This window comes from Polypterus senegalus, chromosome 3 (genome assembly GCF_016835505.1).
Source record: "Polypterus senegalus isolate Bchr_013 chromosome 3, ASM1683550v1, whole genome shotgun sequence".
NCBI lineage: Eukaryota > Metazoa > Chordata > Cladistia > Polypteriformes > Polypteridae > Polypterus > Polypterus senegalus.
Window position 1 is genome coordinate 37,508,036 of NC_053156.1, and position 20,117 is coordinate 37,528,152.

A 20,117-nucleotide genomic window follows, 5' to 3' on the forward strand; every position below is an offset into this window, starting at 1 on the left:
CCTCCTCTGACTGTTCAGGTACTCGGGGTTTGCATTTTTATCACAATTTATGTTATTTGTAGTATTATATGTTGTATTTTAGTCTGCATTATTGTCTTTTATTCTATTTGAATGTTTTTTATATCCTGTATTTATCTTTATTTAGTGAAGATATTATTTGTAGCCAATGTTATTTTGGGCATAGGAAGGGTGCTATATAAATAAAGTGTGTTCTTATTAGTATTTTTCTTTTGATGGCCCATCATTTATAATAATAAGTGACAAAAACTAGAGCAGTTCTATAGAATGCAATTAATATATGACATAATTCAGTGTAGAATATGTATTGTTGTTTTCTTCACATAAATATTTAAAAATATTAGATTGGCTTAAATGTTCATTCTAAATTGGTTTAGAACAATATTGCACATGCATTAAAAAAGGTAATTACTTTTATTATTAACGTTTAAACTCTAACGTGGTGTAAACATTGTAATTATTTTGTATACTCTGTTTCAGGAATGTAAACAAAAAACTGTTTTCAATTAAGATTTTAATTTTGTCGACGTGTTAAATGGTTCCCACAGACCCGAACACAAGGTAAATGTTAATGGAGTATTTCACAGAAACGATCTGTATTGTTTAGTTTGATGTACGACACGACGCGATGGCAGACGCTCTCTGAACTTCACAATGGTGCGTATTATTTGGTTTGATGTACTGTGTTTCCTTCTCATTTTTATCGCTTAATTTCTGAACGGGTCCTTGACCCAACGTTACTTTCTGGGCTTTGCTGAAACCTTCCAAAAGTAATTTCACAAAGTCAGTCCTGAGACGATGGAGACGTCACTTCCGGGCCTGAAACTGCGGTGACGTGTGGTGCTGTGGATGTTATTCACTCCATCTGGTCCCATGGCTTCTCCTATTTGTAGGCTCCTCAGTTGTCTTCTCATTTGGTCGTCCGTTATGGCCAGCCCATGCTGAGATGGTCAGAGCTGAACTCCATACAGTCCAGAATTGATGATACATCAGGGGAGGGGTAGACTGGCCATTGAAAGAAGGTGGCAGTGACAGGAAGGACGACTTAATTACTTCAGGGCCTTAACTTTGTCCACATTTCTTTCCAGCACCTGATTTATGGATTACTTGAGTCCAGTAATTCTGCTCAGTCCATTCGAGACATCCTTCATGACATTCTGAGCGAGTTTGTTTTCCATTTCCACTTTGTGAGTTTCCTTCCCTTCACTCGCCGTTTTCTTCTCCACTCTCCATGCGATCTCCAGAGTCTCTTGTCCAGCACATTCGAATGATGCTCACTCCTGATCATCCTGCAGATTTTCTGAGCTCCTTAGTAATGCAGGGCTTGTTGTCCAGAAGGCTGTGCACTGTTTTTGAGAGGATAATCGTGACGACCCAGAAGTTCATCTAGTCTGTGATGCAGTGAGCGAATCCCTCACGTGATTTTAACATCATTTCCCAGACTCTCCTTTTGGAAGCAGAAGTTCAGAGCCATTCCAAGCTCCACTTCTTCACTGTCATGGTGGACACGTGTTGGTGAATAATAACAGAGAGGAGTGAGATGGATCAGAGTGTGGTCAGATCTGCCCAGCAGTGCCACATCTTTCACATTTAACACATTAAGGTTTTTAACTTTAAAGCAAGACTGTATTTTTTATTAGAGTTTACATCGACTTTACTATTATTGATGTTTTAATTTATCTCCCTTAGTTCACTTATTTCATTTTAACCAAAACTGCTTTACTTTTAAATGTCTATACTTTATTCCTCGTTTTATTCAAGATGTACAAAGGCGGTAGAGGGCACCTGGTGTGGGGAGATCTTCTATTTTCTTTCTCACAGAGTTAACAGGCTGAGTGGGCGATGACCCATCAGAGGACCCCCATGGAGGGAGTTACCAAAGTGTATCGGTCTCCACGTGTCTGGGATATCCTTGGGGATCAAGGTGCGTCATCATGGAGGTGTGTCAGCCCTCAGGGTCAGGTTATGTCTAGGGACGCCCAGAAGCTGTGTCAGCCTCCATGAGTCTTGGTTATTCTCGGTGACCGAGGTCTGTGTAGGTAAAGGTTGTTAAGGACGCCGCTTTGATTGCTGAGGGTTATTCATATGCGTCATTTGATTTACGGGGGGAATCTGACAGGGAGATGAGATGATATATATGGTGGTCAACATCGGATAATTTCAAGGTTTCCCAAGCAAGCAACCCATTTCGTATTCCTGCTTGTCGGCAAACAAATTGTGTCCATGTGTGGAGGTTGCGTGTTCAGAGAGGAGGTATAAAACTCGGACAACTTCACAGAACCCCAGAGCTCACCTATGGACGTTCCAAAGACGAAACACTTTCCTGCACTCTGTTGAAGTTCGACAAGCATTGGCTTCAGGAAGCCGCGACTGCATCTGCTTTGGCCCTCCTCTGCATATTATTTTATTGTGAGTGCTAAACCGCTATTAACCAGAAGCAAAGTGTAATCTTCTGTTCGTGTTACTGATTCTTTCTTCCTTTTAGAATCACCACCGTACCGCTAGGGAAAGATCTAATACATGTACTGGTTTAGAAAAGGCTGCAATGTCTAATGAACCTCTTCTCAGGGAGTGTGCGCCCCCCGCTGGTTACATTCTTTCAGCCTTAAGGGTCTCAATTATATCCAGGGACACCATGAAGGTCCGTGAATCACAGAAGAGTCCATGGCAGTAAGATGGTGTGATGCTTTGGGTCTCTGCTAAATCCAGGGACACCATCAAGATGTGTCCGGCTTTAGGGTCGAAGTGGACCCCCATGTGCTGTTCATGCTAAAGCCTAGTGACTCCCTATGTGGAGTACCGATGAGTGACCAACTGTGCAGACATCGATAGGGTCTCTGTGTTTGTGTACAAACAGGGCAACACAAAACAAACCTGGTGAGGTCCACAGTAATACAGCGGGCACATCTGATCGACTCATGTGGGATGATTTTGTTTGGGACAGAAATGAAAGATGTTTTCAGGAAGCGCCATTTCTCTTTTGGTTGAAGACCGGAGAACATTTGGTGGCCTAAGTTTACATACAGGGGTGGCGAACTCCAGGCCTGGAGGGCCGCAGCAGCTACAGGGTTTTCATTCTAACCCTTTTCCTAATCAGTGACCAGTTTTCACTGCTAATTAAGTCCTTTTCATACATTTTAATAGCCCTGTTTTTAAGGATTCAGTTCCCTGAATTGATTAGTTTCTTCATGAAATGACAGCCAAACGGAAATGAGACGTGAAACGAGCCAACAGATGAGCAGCTAAACTGGGATTTCAAACTCCACCCAGTTTCTTAATGAGATGCTGATTCTTGCTGTTAATTAAACTCGTCATTTAATTCCATGGCTTGTCGCTGCTCTCACTCTGCCACAGCAGACATTTCCAAAACTGTTGAGTTTCTGTTTTATCGAGACCTTCACCTTTCTGTATTTTCAGATATTGTGTGATGGGCACAGATGAGCTGGTCATGTGGCGGCTCGTTTTGTGTCTTATTATTGTTTGGCTGCTAATTACAAAGAGAGACAACTAAGGGGTCTGAGTCATGTCAATTAAGACTAACATAAAAGAAGTTAATTAGCAGCAAAAACTGGTCACTAATTAAGGGGATGGTTAGAATGAAAACCTGCAGCCACTGCAGCCCTCCAGGACCGGAGTCTGACACCCCTGGTTTACAATACCAGGGCCAATGGAGAAGGGGACACATATTTTGTGATTGAAGTGGGGTGAAGGGGGGTGTGCTGCACAGTTTATTACATTTTGTGTTCTCCCCTCATTTTACAGCCAACAGTTTGAGAACATCTGGGCCAAAGCTGTGAATGAGGAGTGGAGTGGTGACATTGCGGGGGGTCCCTGGCAGACATCTTGAGGTGCCAACTGACTTTTGAAAAAGGCAAAAGTGCAGTACAGGTGGGGGGCTGTGTGCTGCTCTGTTTAGGTGGGGTACGTGTTCCAGTGCAGTATACAATGTCACTAAGCACCGAGTGCAACACGAAACCAGTGACATGGACCGAGAGATGGCCTGCTATGTGTACAGTACACCCCGGCTTTTCTCTTCTGTGACAGTACGTTTATATTTTTTAATTGCGTTTCATATTTGTCTTGGAGTTTTGGGGCTTAATATACTAAGTCCAAGTGAAGCAGTTTAACCGAGGGTGTTAATGTTCCCCTTGCGCACCAGATGTACCGACTTGCCTATTTTCATGTCTTTTCGACGTGTTAGTCGTGAATCAGAAGTCCGGCAGAATGTGCTCAAGACGACCAATGGGAGAAAGCGGACATGTCTGTGTTGGCTTCCATTGATTGGTGTATTATTGGTTTCTCTCAATCGCTTACACACGACTATTAACTAAAACTCCCAAACTACACCGCCTTCTACCAAAATACAAACTCCTTTCCCAGAACTATTCCCAGTTGTTTGACACACAATTCAGATTTGTTTCACATTTCGTGCAAGACGTATCATTGGCTTGACTCTGTGCTCCTTCAGAAAGATCATGAAGTCAAGTCAGCAGAGCTGGAGCACATTTAGCACAAAAGATCCACCACGAGTCAAAATTGATCAAACGCCAGTCATAGCCTTAGGACAGACAGACAGACAGACAGATAGCTAGATCGATTAACAGGCCACGGGTCAGTTCACCATTTTTGGAGGAAAGGATCAACCACCACAGGATGAGGACACAGGAGAGGAAGAGCAAGGAGACAAATGCTCAAAAATGAGATTTGTGACACGCTTGGTGACCACGTCCTTGTTTTTCATGGGATGTCAATGGTAGAAGCTCGTCAAAGAAACTACTGTGAAGAGCCTCAGGATTGGTTCAACTCTATCATATGAACCTTCTGAGAGGAAAACAGTCAGGCCACTCCATCCTGCTGCCCACTGTGGCATACAACATCTCTGTATCTGCAGCCGTCTGCTCTCTTGGACTGTATGCTCTCTGAACTGCACCTTTTCACATCGTTCCTGCATGTTCTTGTTGTAAAATGGATACTTCTTACCACTAATACTTGTAGTACTTTGTTTTCCAGAACTCTGAGAGGACCACCTGGCGGAGGCAGAAGAACCCTGTTTTGTGAAGAGCGAGAGATGGCGATGATCGATAAGGTTATAGTCAACCACACGATTCATTCGCGGGAGACCCAACAGATGGTTATTGAGGACCAAGTGATCCTCTGAGGGGTCGATAAAATCAGCAATTGATCACATTCTCCAAAAGAGCAGGCTGACGATGACACCGGCCTGCCGTGTTCCTTTCGATTCCCAACACCTGGAAAACGTGCAGGTAGGTATGCAGTTCTTCACGCCGTGTGAAGTATCTGAGCGTAGTTGTATTATAGCACTCCATGGTGTACACCAAGCTGTATGTGCGGCCTCCTTCTTTGTGTACTTCAGCAGTGTGCTTCAGAGTGGTCACTTATTGTAGGGGGTGTTGTCTCTTGCAAAGAATCTCTGAAACAGAAGCAAGACCCTCTTTCCTCGTGAGCTCATCTTTGTGTGTTGAAGAGACAGGCTTCAACCTCAGTGAAAGCAGGAGAGGAGAGGAGCAGGAGGACCAGAATTGGCCAACGGGTGGTCAGCGAGAAGGGAATTTGACCATGTGGGCCGCCATCAGCCACTGAGGGGTCCTCCAACAATATAATAGGATGTGACATTCAAACAAACAATACTACATTTCATTCAGTAGAACAATCTGGATGAGAACAGGCCATTCAGCCCAATCCACTGATGTTGTAATCATCTCGCTGTTCATTTTGCACCGTCGATGTCACATGAAGCGAATGAATGAGCTGTGGCTTGGCTGGGCTTCTGACTGATTTCTATAGAATGGTCACCATTGACGCCTTTTCTATCAGAAACTTTATGTTGGCTCTCTGACAACATGATGGCCGTAAAAGGTTTGATCTCACACTGAACTAGAAGGGGTTAGGGTTAGGATTAGGGTTACACAAATTTAAAGGAATACCCTGCACCAAAATGATAAAGGCCACACTGCCTACCAAAAATCACAAATCACATCAAACACCACTGCTAGAAATGCAAATATTTATTTATTCTAAAGCTAGGAGACAATAAATATACATTTTATACAGTATGAAATTTTATGCTTAAAAATATACTTTCTGTAAGTAAACCATTTGGCTTAAAACATTAACAAGTAATTCAAGGTCCATTTTTTCTGCTTTAGTTTATTTCTATATAATAACATCCCCCCAGGCTCCCCCACCCAATTAAAATACCCACATGACAACAGTTTCATTTAAAAACATTACCTTTTTTCTAAAATTTTCATTCGTATTTTACACATGTGAAAAGAAGTCCAACATCAAAACTAGTTCCTGAGAAAATACAGCAAGGACCAGCTGAGACGCATCAGCATAATTATATATATTTTAAAACTACAAAAAGTGTAATATAGGAGGGCAGGCTGAGAAAATAATGAACCTGCGCTTGAAGGCCATGACTCGTGTAGACAATTCCATAAAATCTGTAGACACTTCGTACCCGAACTCCCATTCTGAAACCTGGATGGCCTGATCTGTGAGTGAAGCTCCACTGGGCCTGTGCCAACCACCTGCCACGAACTGTCCAGCCCTTCACCAAATTTAGAACCGTTGTGACGAGAACGGGCCGTTCAGCCCAACAAGCGTATCCATCCTGTTCACCTAACTACTCTAAAATGACATCAAGTCGAGGTTTGGAGTCCATAAGTTCCTTCATGTATCTGTGGTCCTTTATGTGAAGAAAAATTTCTAACATTTGTTTAAAATTAGCTCAACAAGAACGGAGGAACAAAGTTAAATTCATTAAGGACACATTTTAAAGTAACAGCTGGGATCCACTGGACTAATTCCCTTCATAATTAAAAAAAAAAAACAAAAAAACCTTAAACGACGTCACCTCTTAATCTCATTTACTTAAACTACTGTAGTATTGACTGCAAGGAAGAAACTTTTATTTTATAAATCCTCATACCACAGTGAACACAATCCCAAGGCAACTTACATGTGATAGAGATTGGGAATTACCGTGTGCATACAAGTGTACATGGTGTGTGTGTGTGTGTGTGTGTATAGTGGAAGATAGATGGCGCTATATCGCGCTAACCTGACACAGACAGACGCTAGAGGCCCAAGTCCAAAAAGCACACGTGAATTATATTGACAGCGTCTCCAACAGCCGAAATAAACTCCTTCTTTACTCTTTACCTTTGCTTTCTTATTTTCTATTTACCTCTCAGTCTTTTTCTTTTCTCCTCCACTCCTCCTCACCAAGCTTCATCATCATCATCCTCCCCCCCTCCCAACTTTGGCTCTAGGAATACTGCTAGCTGGTCCCTTATACAGTATATGTCACCCACTTCTGGGTTTGGTGGAAGAGCTGTTCTCCAAGGCTCAGCACCTCCTATCTCAGCTGCAGCACCCCCTGGCGGCACCCACGGATCCCTACAGGGCAGCACCAAACTCCCACTCCCATGAAGCCCTGCGGGAGTCCAAGGCACCAATACTGGGGGGCTGCCATCTAGCGTTCCGGGGGAGGTAACGTTCTTGCCATGCTTGCTCCCCCGGTCCTTCCAGTGTGGAGGAGTCCTGGCTGGGCAAGGGCATCGGCTGTCGTCCACAATATGTATATGTGTGTGAATAATTATATATAATGTTCTTTTAAATCTGAATGACAATCTGATTATTAGGTGGTTACCTACCAGGTAACACTTGTGGTTGGTCAGCTGGTCAGCAAACATCCAGCAAGTCCTCTCAGTTGCGAGAAGCAGCTCATAGATATGTGGTACAGTATCTGCTGCTGTGCCATGGCGGCTGGTTCCCTTATGTTTTATCTGGTAGGTAATGCCCTAATAATCAGATTGCGAATCAGACTTAAAAGAATGTAATACTCCCATCTTCACCCTGCCACATAAGTGAACCAGCCGCTGTGGCACACTGTCAGAGGCATCACCTCAGTGGTGCTGACATCCAGGGCTTGATCCCCAGAAGAGGAGGCAAAAAGTGCGTACGCTTGATGAGCCCCAATTAGGGCGAAACACATGTCTTGTACTTTTTGTATTATTTGGCAAATGCTGTATCATATATTGTCACACACGTGTGCATGGGAAGCAGCTGAAGGGCTTAGGAAATATTGTTTATACATCTGCCCGGGGGGGGGCGGGGTGCACTGACGCTCTTTCTGAGTTCTCTGCAGGTCTTACCCGGGAAATCCCACCAGGAACCGCCATTTCCAGGAAGGACACATCCCATCTTCGCCCTGCCACATAAGTGAACGTTCAGCCGCTGTGGGATGATGTCAGAGGCATCACCTCAGAGGTGCTGACATCCAGGGCTCATGCCCCAGAAGAGGCAGGCAAAAGTTCTGTTTTGACTCCCAATTGTATAAACTACTATGCAATGCTTCAACGACTTTTGGAAACCGTAATACGGGTTGCCCCAAACCTTGCTCTGGTCTCCACTTATTACAATATATCTCTCCCTCTCTCTCCCTCTATTATATATATATAAATAAATAAAATCCTAAGCCTAAAAGTGCGATTTTACGTGAAGTTTTTATGTCATGTTTTTTATCACATTTCCCATTGTGTCACCGTTTAAGAGGGAGCAACCACCTAGTATATATATATGTATATGTGTATATATATATATATATATATATATATATATATATATATATATATATATATATATATATATATATATATATATATATATATATACGCTCACAGATATGTATTTGTATATGTAATTGCCTTGGGGTGTGTGTGTGTGTATAGTCAGAATAATGGTCACGGCGAGACTCAATGAAGGACGAGTGTGACAGTGTGCTCCTTGTCTTTCCTTAGAATGAGAAAACGGCAGCAGCTCGATGAGGTCACTTCCCTCACCCATGAAGCCACACCCCTCCTGGTACCCATCCTCCGTAAACATTACTGGACCAGGCTCTGAGGTGAAGAGAACTTCTGAAGTTTATTTTGTTTAAGGCATTACATCAAACCCTTTGTTCAGCACGTTGTTGGTACTTTTTCTTTGTCCTTCAGACAACCAAATTAAATGGCGCATACTGTGGGTCCCTAATCCTCATAATGTTTTTTCCCCCATTTTCCTTTCAATATACAGTACAGAGTGTGTTTGCAACACACACACACACACACACACACACATACACAAACAACAAGATGTATAAATAACACACAGTCCACCCATGACTTTAAAGTGAATTAAAAGGTTCGGAGAATGTTATGTAATATGTCCGTGTGTGCATGCATATAAATATAATTATATAAGTTAGGGTAACTCAAAAGGAAATGAATATTTTCTAATAACCTGAGCTCATTCCAGTCAGCTTGTGCAGTTATGCTGCAATGAGATCAGCTACTTGAAACATATGCCTATTTTTGCAGCTAGTGTGACTAAACAGAAATTATTCGATTCAACTGCAGTTTGAGTGTGCGACACATGGACACCTTTACTGTATATATATATATATATATATATATATATATATATATATATATATATATATATATATATATATATATATATATGTGTGTGTGTGTGTCTCCAGATTGATATGCAGTACATACTCCCTTCCACGTGCTCATACTGCGAGTTAAGCTGTCAGGACTGAACCGCCTTGACTTCCAGTCCCTTTGTTTCTCAGCCACACTGAATGGCAGTTACATTTTCCATTTAGTACGAGCTTTTAAGTTTATACTGTACTTCCATCTATTCATTTTTTAATTTACTTATCCAGCTCCCCATCACTGAGTGCCAGCTGCGGGTGGTATTTTCATTTGGTGCTCTTGTCTATTTATCACTATTCCAGTGATGATGTGCCATGCTCTTGCTCCCCGCACCTTGTTTTCTCTGCCGGTTCAGTATTTCTGCACTGGCGGGATTAGCATCAAAAGCGTTTCATTGTATTTCAGGTATACTGACAAAAACTCAAACTGATTTGAGCTTGATAATGGCTTTGATGTGAGGTTCTCGGTAGCTAAGAGAAGATTAACGAGTCCTGTGTTGTTCGCTTTGATTTAGAGCTCTTTCATTTTCTAGCCTTGTCCTGTATCACACTTTTCATAACAGGCTCCGGGCTGACGCTTACTCAGCATATCTAAAGCAACTTACAAAAGAGGTCAAACATAACTAAGTGAATAAATGTAAATGTAAACTCATCCTACCACAGATGTGGCTTGCATATTTTACAGCAGAACACACCATTAAACAACTTAATTCCTTCAGTTCTCACTTTGGGAATCCGTGTGATCACACCAAGTTTCATTTTGTTACAAATCAAACTGGAAAGCCGACTTTGTGAACTTGGAAGCAGACAAGTGCCAATGAAGCAGTGGTTAAAGCAGCAGAAACGCACACACGGGGAAGTATGGAAATCAGAAATGAAATATTCAGGCTGCCATCACATCGAGGGTGGACTGCTGCCTTGGGTTTGACACCACAGAAGTTGGCTTGAGACCATTAAAGTAGGCAGATTGGGGGCTTGATGCTCTGCAAGAGGAACATGTTGAGCGCTCACTAGCTGCGTATGCTTCACAGGAAGGCTTGTGAGCAGTCAGCCTCTTGTGTTTATACAGTATACATGGAGGTGCTCTGTGTACATACATGTGTATCTGAAATGTTCTCATACATTATGGAGGAATCATTCATTTCTTCATTCATTGGCTGCCTTGTGCAAGAAGCAAGATTAATTGGGATTTGGCTTCCTCTAATCCAAAAAATTAAGTTACAGACATTATCTATTCCAAGAAAGGATCTTTACTTTCTGTCCCGTGTGCTTCTTTACTGTGACCAGATTACAGGGTCTTCATGTCACCGCTTCTTCGGTTCAGCTTCTCCGGATTGTTGGAGGCCATATGCGAAAAATCTCGGAAAATATCATGATATGTTTCATCACCTGTGTGATAAAGAAAAAAGAAATTAGAAAATGCAGTTGTAGTGACATCGGGCCGTTCAGAAGGGTTACAGTTGAAGAGCCCCTGTATTGTGGGTTAACATTTGTTTATATGTGTATTTTAGTCTACTTTGGGTTTTTGAACCATAAGGATACCATGTCTGTTATTATCTTCGTGTTTTGTTTCATAACACCATGGGGCCTTAAAAACCGTGTTGCATAAAGACCACTTTTGTGACATTGTTGACGTCACTCATTCGCACTTCAGTTTATACTGAAGGGGATTTCTTTCCAAGAATTCCACAGCGTTAGGATTTTAATGTTTTGGCTACGACCTTCGCTTGAATCTGACTTTTGATTTTCATTTTGCCGTTTAGTTCTGGTTACTCATTCTTCTTTTAGCTTCTCTGGTATTCTCATGATTTGGATTGTGTGTTTCTCAGTCATCTCCTGGTTGTTAAATTCTCAAAATAATCTTTGGCAGTCTGCATGTCATAACAACATATTAATAGACAAATACACATGTAAACAAACATTAGTGTGGAGTATTGTCATAACTCTCTTGGTATGATGGAGAAAAGCGAGGACAGGCCATTTTAGGTGCAGTTGCTGCCGCTACTTCATCTGTGCCCTCTACTGAATCCAATTTAATGGATGCAGGATTTGGGGACCAGCCTGGCAGCTTTGGCATCAACTTTACACGGGTTGTCAGCTCATTCATATACAGCCAATTTAAACTTTCCAACTAACCAAACTTCTAACAGTGTGAGTGGAAATCCCGCATGACCAACAGGGTGAACATGCAAACCGCACACTGGGAGGTGACCAGGCTGGGCTGGAGCCCGGGCCTTAAAGCTCTTGGCTATTTATTTGAAGACTATGTGCAAAACTACACACTATTGATTTAAAAACTGCAAACTATTGACTTATTTTAAGTCTAACTAGTATTATTAAGGGTGGCATGGTGGTGCAGTGGGTAGCGCTGCTGCCTCTCAGTTAGGAGTCCTAGGTTCGCTTCCCGGGTCCTCCCTGCATGGAGTTTGCATGTTCTCCCCATGTCTGCGTGGGTTTAATCCCACAGTGCAAAGATATGCAGGTTAGGTGGACTGGCAATCCTAAATTGTCCCATGTGTGTGCTTGGTGTGTGTGTGTGAGTGTGTGCCCTGCCTGGGGTTTGTTTCCTGCCTTGCACCCTGTGTTGGCTGGGATTGGCTCCAGCAGACCCCCGTGACCCTGTAGTTAGGATATAGCGGGTTAGATGATGGATGGATAATATTATTAAGTAGTTGGAAGTGACCTCAGATCGCTTAAACAGTGATGGGTGAGCTGATATGGGCACACCAAAGTGAGACATTAAAGACAAAGAGAGCAAACGCCCATCGCCATTGCCTTTGCTCCCCTGTTCTCCAATCCCACACCTTATTCACAAGTCTCAGTGTTTGTTAGAATTTAAGAAAATACTGTCGATATTCAAGTAACTAAAGCCAAGCTTGTTTACCTGATTGAAAGCAGACGGCCGGCGGCTACACAAAGCTGACAAGTGCCATATGGATCAGCAGGGACTTCTCGAGAGCACAAGGAGACAAACAGAAAGAGCGATGAGCAGACAGGACACCATCCAAAACAAGACAATAAGCTGGCAAGTACCGCTGGGCGAAGCTGAGCTTTGGACTCGTATTAATTGCTCTAGAAAGCGACTGCTGCTAGGGGTCACTAAGAAAAGGACCTTATAAAATGAAGGCCAGTTCAATTCTCAATGTACACAAAATACAATTCATGGGAAGTTTTTAAGCAGCACAACTTCCTTTACAATTTTTGGTAAAGTGGTGCAGAGCTGAGAGTGAATCTGCACTGCTTCTATTAGGAGTTTTAAATGCCACGACATAAAAACCTGCCAAACTTCTTGGGGACCTCACTGATTTTGGACAAGCCCAACCGATGAATCTGACTTTGATGAAGATGCAATGTCCACATGGAAGCCATTGGAGTGTGGGGTGGAGGCCACCCTAACTATTGTCATCAAACTACCAAATTTAAGAGACATTCTTGCACTTCACTACACGGCCACATCTGCAGCTAATGTTGAACAGAGCTCTTAGAGTCATGAAGCCACCAGGCCCTCTGCAGTTCAACCGGACCCCCTGCCCGTCATCCTGTCACTTGCGGGGTCGTAACTACTCCACATAACATCTAAAATGTTTCTTCTGTTTTTTTTCACATGCCCACCTGCACTTATCAAGTTTCACTCTTCCAACATCCACTAAATCCCATTTTCAAAGCCATACCTTAGGTCAGTGTCTTGTGGCTGCAGGTTTTTATGCCATCCAGTTCCACAATCAATGCCTCATTCGTACTTTTATTTGACCTCATTGTTTAGTAAGGTTTTCTTTTTGGTTCTCTTATGCTAAACTTACTTGCATTTTTGCCAAAAGATAAAATTTTCTTTGCCCTTTTTTTAAATTGACCCGAGTGCTAAAAGGGTACAACGCCTTCAGTGCCATTTTGACTGGTCTGCTCATCGGTAGGAAACTTTTCTTAATGAGCAGACATATAAAAATAGCCATGAAGTTGCAGTTTAACTTTAGCATTCAGTGCCATTTACATTCCCACTGGTAACCATCAGCATTTGGAAACAATTACAGGAGCGATATCTGTAGAAAAGGGTGAATTCAAAATAAAATTTCAATAGAAATGTGTAGCTGTGTCTCTTCTAGGCTCCCAAAGTCGATCAGCCACTACACTGGCAAGGCAGGAGTCAAATGTGTAACAAAAGCAATCTCTCAGTCCAAAATGTAAAAATTTTGGGAAAATTTAAAACGGAACAAATCGCAAAAAATTTGAAAATAGTTATTGCACAGGTAGAATAAAAAGGCAAAAGGGAAAAAAATGTTCTTCTCTGTTTCGTTACAATTTTAGCTCTCTCCTGTTAAACTTAAGTGACTTTCTCTACTTAAAAGTTTTCAATAGCAAACATATAAAAAGGCTTCACTTTCGTACCTCAATACGTTTAATACTTCAGTACAGTTTGAAACTGTTTGTCCTCCATGCCTTAATAAGTGCAAGTCAGATCATAAACTGAAATCGTCTGCAGTCAGAATGACAAGAAATAATTAGAATATTCCATTTTCAATTCGACTTGTAGGGGTTATAATAGACCCTCCCATGGACTATGCACTAATATACAGGCAAACATTTCAACACAACTAAGAAAATACGTCTTATCAATTTAACCTAACTAAATAACAAAATGTAAGCATGTAAAGATTGAGCAAATATTTATGAATTTCTTAGAAATATTGTAGACCAGATAACACAACAATGCGACTGAAGCACTGATTGTGAAGATGGCTGAAATAACACCTGCTGGAAACCACTAGCTTACATGTTGCCCCCTTATATGCCCAGCTATACACTACATCTGCACATACTCCTGCCCCCAGACGCTCTGGCACACTAGCCAATCAACGCTTCACTCACTTGTTTCACATCCTCCAGCACTCTAATTCTGTCCCATGTTTGCGTGTGACAAAGGACGCTGCTCTGTACACGTAGGTAGCTGATGGTTCCTTTACCACTTTCACAACGGTGGACTGCAGCTGACTGACAATTACATAGCATAACCCCCTCAGACCTGATTGATCTGATTCAGGCTCATAGGGTGGGCTCATCTATCCTAACACACACACACATCCAAACATGGCCAGTTTGGAGTCTCCTATTAGCTAAACACACAATATGCAAACACCCCACAGACAACCAGGCACAAGATGCCTCCTTGGCACCTTTACTGTAATAACTGAATATTCTGAAATGCAGGATCATGTGGGGTGGAGTCAATGCAGGCAGCATCGGGCACAAGGCCAATTAAACCCACCCTGCACGTCTCCGGGAATATGGCAGGAAAATTAGTGTACCAGGAGTGAGACCCACAAAGATATCTGAGCACGGGACTCAAACCAGGATGCAGGATCTGTGAAGCAGCACTATGCCATCTTGTAGCAAGGCTACATAACTTGTCAGGCGGGATGGCCTTCTGGACTGTCCGTCACTAAATAATGTAGCTGGGAGGATGTCTAAGAATAGCCCTTCAGGCACTTTTGTGGACGACCAAGTGCTGGGAGGATCCTGCCCGGTAAATATTTCAGCTGCCAGTTGCTGGCATTATGTTACTATAACAACAAAGCAGGGGCAGAGCACCTTCGTTATCTGCCTCATTAGGTCCAAGCGAATCATTGAGGTACATCGATTGAAGCAGGCTTGTCGCTCTCTCTCGGACAGCTGAATGTGCCCTCACTGTAACGTGGCGGCTAACGGCTACCACTTCTTCACACAAGGAGTCACGCAGCCGGGCAATCGCTTGCACGCTTAGCCTAAAGACATCATGAACAATTTTACTTATTTTATAGCAAATGGGCTAAAGAGAACCAAAATATGGCATATGTTTATTATACTTCCGCAGAGGGCACCACTCTGTAACAATTGCCTGATACGGGACGCGATTATTACACTTCACCACCTGAGAGGGAAGTGGACGATATCCTTATATATAATTTGATACCATACGTATGTATGGTGTTCGTGTCAATACCTCATATGTATGACGATGTATGGCGTTCATGTCAATACCTCGAGTCAGTACAAGTTAGAACCATGCAATGGGACTCTGCCTCTGTAGTTAGAACATAACGTGGCAAACGTGGACGCAGCATTGCATGATTGGCTAAGAATGTTCGAATGCTTCAGTGACACTGCTGGACGGCCGAGTATAGTAAGTCGGTGTTGATTCGAGCAGATAACAGTAAGTTCGGTTGGTTTTTGGAATGTTGGTTTGGTGGGGCGTACTTTTCAGGACTAACATCGTCGACTGACTTAAACCCTTCGACAGCTCCGGAACCGTAAGTAATTTAGAACGTAACGCTATTTGCTTGGTATGTTGAAATCTATCTTTGGGCAGTTCGGTTTTGGTATCCGTCCTTCTGACATCTATTGGCAAACTGAGTAGTAACGGCTGGGTATTAACAACAGTCATTGTTTAAATTTTAGCCGATCTCAGATCTTAAATGACCACGCCAACATAATTATTACTCTGACTCTGCTTACAGTCGTAAAATAGGGTTTGTTTTGAAAATTAGTTTGCCGGAAAAAATCAAATGAGGTGCGCCGAAGAGCTGCGTTCACGTCTCGCTGCCCCGTTTAAACAGGAAGCTCTTCATTATATCGGCCAAAAAGGTCTATTTTAAGCTTATCAGTGCCATGATTACAAAATCATTTCAAGGACTTAAAAAAACAATTCTGTGCAGACAAAGTATGGATTTCACAAACTTAGAATTTGTAGCCCGATTCGATTGGGCGCCCAGTTGCTAGTTTGAAGGATAAAATAGCATTAACATATTTGGTCGTCGGCCCCTCTTCTTGGGGATTCTTCACAACTTCAGGGTCTTTTTTTTTTTAAATGTAATACTGTTTATTAACTTCAAAACCATCAGCATTCTGACATACTAAATGGATTCAGTTGAAGTCTCAAGTACAGAACTTTCATGAATGGCTATTTGAACATTTCCTGAACCCAAGCTTCAGCAGAATGCTAGCTCACTATATACAAAAGATCTACACTAAACTTGATGTAATGTGGATCTTTTATATATAGTGAGCTATATACAACTGGCAGCTGGAATATTTACTGGGAGGGATCATCCCAGCACTTAGTTGTTCACAAAAGTGCCTGAAGGGCTATTTATAGACATCATCCCAGATACATTATATAGTGATGGACAATCCAGAAGGCCAGTCTTGCTACAATCTTATCACCACTACTGTTTTAAAGTGCCTCAAGGAAGTAGTCACACACTTCACCTTTTTACATTTTGTTATGTTGCAGCCTTTTACTAAAATTATTTACTTAATTTTTGTCCCACACTTAATACCCCAAAATGATAAAGTGGAAACCGTGAAGGTGACCAAGTACTTCCTGACAGCACTGTATACTGCATATAGACCCCACTGCCACTATTTAAGGTATCGCTGCTCGATCTCACTAAGAGCCTCCTCCTCAAACCACCAAAGATGTCAATACATAAAGCATACTGACATGGTCAAGAGGTTTAGTTCTCTGATCATCCAACCATTAGAAAGGCCAAGATGCACAAACTGTATACAATATGTAGATAGAAGGATCAACATGTCACATAAATAGCATAAATCTACGGTTCCATCCTAACCTTGTCAATGGCTCAGACTGATGGTGGTAATGTGGTCTCCTTAGCACAAATTGGGCTGCCTAATACAGTACCAACGAAATATCCTGAAATGACCTGAGTCTACCTTTTTACAAACGGATTAATGTATCACGTCACTAACGTCGCAGTGACTTTAGATTACTCCCGTGGGTCTCAATTCAATGAAGCACCTTTGGGATGAGGTAGAGGAGGAGACTCGTAAGTGTGACAGAAACTGCCTGATGCTATTTGAGTTAATGAAATCCCAAAGGAATGCTCCTAGCAGTTTGCTTGGTCCGTGCCTCAAAAGATGCAGGCTGTTGGAAAGCTGTACCTAATAAAGTGGCCAGTTGGCATATATTCTTTTTATTTTATTTTAAAAATCTGTCAATAGTTCTATGCATCCCAGGTAAACATCTTGCCATGCACCTCTTATTTTTGGAGTTGGCTACTGCACTTCCATGATGGTGCTGAGAATAAAATGGATAATACAAAGGACAGGAAAGATTGTCTTACTGGTGGCCATTGTAATTGGGGTCAAAAAATAGCACAATAGTGGCACCACAAGTGCAAAATAAGCAGACTGTTTTGATCAATAAAGATCAGTTTGTAAATCTTCATCATTACCTGGTCTTTTATTATAAACCAGTTGTTGGTCAAATGAGTGAGAATAGCAAATGTGTTGGAATTTGGAGGATCAAAAGGCGTATCCTTCTACATTTGAGAACGGGCGTCCATCTTCTTAGCTTCTACCGTCTACCTTCTCCATGCTCTAGTTCTACATTGGCATCACCGGACATACAGTAGTGATTCCGCGAGTCCCCAACAAATGCAGTAATAAATGTATGGAGGCTCTGGAATCATCATTTCAATATGATGGCCAATTTTCAGGACATTGAACTTCTTGGGCCTGGTTGACTGCATTTCTTTGAAGAGCTCTGCTCTGATCAACATCAGTACAGTATCTATCTATATCTATATACCTATAGTCTTCCACAATAGTCTTCTGACAATAGTATAGCACCCCATTACCGAATCTGTAACGTTGTCCACTTTAGTCCCCTTGGCTGAATGTTAAAACTGAAATCCCCTTCTGGAGATGACACTAAATACACTTGGAACTTAGAATAATATCTAAAATATAGGTTGATTTTTTTTATTACTAATGTCTTATAATATAAATGTTTAGGCCAGTCCATTTACCAGATAAGATCTTTGTCTGAGGGTAGCCCCTAGCTGAAATTCCAAAGCAGGAATGTATTGGTCAGCTAGCCTAGGGGAACACAGGTGGGCTAAGATGAAAGGGCAACCTAACTGGGGATGGAATGGGACTGAGTTGTACTGAAACAAGAACTGGTATGAAAGTGGGGAGTCGTCGAAGTTGTGCTGGAAATAGGACTGGTTTGTCTGCATATCCCAGTGGTTTGGCGGGTACATCAAGGAAGATAAAGACACAGGTAACAAAGAAACTGTCTCTCTCACTGCCATTTTTCCATCCGTGGAGGAGAAGACCAAGTCTCTCTAAGCGGCCATATGTCTACCTGGCCCTATGCTGACCATGAGCTGACTAAGGAGAGAATCGAGTGTAACTATAAGTTTATGCATCTCCTAGCACTATCAAGTTGTTTGCAAACACACATTCTATTTGCTTGTTGTTTATGGCACTTTTTAAACTATTTGAAGACTAAACTAACATCTACAATAAATGAATAAATATGTAGTGTGATAAAAGTATGGGATTTGAGACCTTTTGGATAAGGTCAGTATAATAAATAACAAAGAGGAGAACAGAGTCACCACTAGAGACCCCCTCTCTATTCATTACTGGCTTAAAATACCTGTACCACAGTAATGACCCCCTAAAGTGATGCACTATGCCCACTGAGAATATTATTTATACCTTACTTGGTATTAAATAGTGAATGCTGCCCTCGGCCGTGAACTAAGTCAAGTATACACATATTACAAACTCTCCAACTGTGCTAAAGAGAGTGACGACTCCTCTGATTTGTGGCGTATCTCTGCCATTCCCTGGCCTACTCTGTAGTACTCCCCGTTGCCCACCCCGCTAACTGGGACATAAGTGCCTGAAAGCTTTTTCTTTGTTGCCCCTCAGAAGGAATTGACTCTCTGTGATCCCCGCATTGACCTGGTTGACCGTAAATGCCTTCTGTCTCCTGCATCATCTCCTCTTTCATCTTGGCCAGGCGAAGCCTGTGAGGGAAGGAGGGAAGAAGGAAAGAAGTGGGTAAGCACGGCCAGATCATCACAGCCAGTTTCAAATTCTGACAGCTAAGTAAGCTTCAACTCACAAGGTAACGATGTCTGCATTGGCGTTATCAATGGCGATGGTCAGGGGGTCCTTGCCATTTTCATCACGCGCCTGCTGATCTGCACCCCTCTTGAGGAACAAGCAAACCAACCTGCAAACAAACAAATAGAAATGACTCTGCAAAACCTTCAAGGAACTACAAGGAGAAGTGATGAGGTAACAACACTAGAAGTTAACAAGTCGGTTTCATAGAAATGACATGGCAGCAAGCTTATGGAAGCTTGTATTAACCCTTAAACTGCCACATACTTGGGGGTTAATGCACCCCTGGACACCAAATACTTTTTTGCTGCACTTTAAGTAAATGAGAAAATTTTAATGGAACATGTATTTTTTTTCATGCAAAGAGCATCACAATTACTGCAACATTGCTTATTTTACACACTGCTAATGAACTATAAAAACTTAAAAAAAAAAAAAAAACTACTGCAACAATCTATTATTATGTGTACAAAGTGCAACTGACGCCATTGATGACATTCAGTAAATCACTGAGCCAACTGCACTTGAACTGGCTGCATGCAAGCACACAGAGGCCAACGCTGATGCTGGCAGGTTGGTCTAGTGCAGCGTCTTAATCCCAGAGACAGTGCGGCTGCAGTGCTGCAGGGGCCGGCAGTGGTCATGAGCTGGCTGCTCAGCGAATGTACGGCACCGA

General features: G+C 42.2%; 2 protein-coding genes across 4 annotated transcripts in view; one reads left to right on the forward strand and one right to left on the reverse strand.

The window, feature by feature from the left end:
• Positions 1 to 5,749, forward strand: part of slc16a13 (solute carrier family 16 member 13) — a 79,725-nt gene extending 73,976 nt beyond the window's left edge. The window contains exon 8 of the mRNA XM_039746964.1: positions 5,029 to 5,749. Coding sequence (XP_039602898.1) covers positions 5,029 to 5,036 — 8 coding nt within the window. The 3' untranslated portion in view covers positions 5,037 to 5,749. The remainder of the gene's footprint in view (positions 1 to 5,028) is intronic.
• Positions 5,750 to 9,548: 3,799 nt separating this feature from the next.
• Positions 9,549 to 20,117, reverse strand: part of acap1 (ArfGAP with coiled-coil, ankyrin repeat and PH domains 1) — a 188,387-nt gene continuing 177,818 nt past the window's right edge. For 2 of the 3 annotated variants that reach the window (XM_039746967.1, XM_039746965.1), the window contains 2 exons: positions 19,440 to 19,550; positions 16,665 to 19,341 (listed from right to left, as the gene is read on the reverse strand). In XM_039746967.1, the coding sequence (XP_039602901.1) occupies positions 19,164 to 19,341; positions 19,440 to 19,550 (289 nt within the window). In that variant the 3' untranslated portion in view covers positions 16,665 to 19,163. Of the gene's footprint in view, positions 10,916 to 16,664; positions 19,342 to 19,439; positions 19,551 to 20,117 lie in introns of those variants that run through there. The other variant, XM_039746966.1, reaches the window with a different exon arrangement.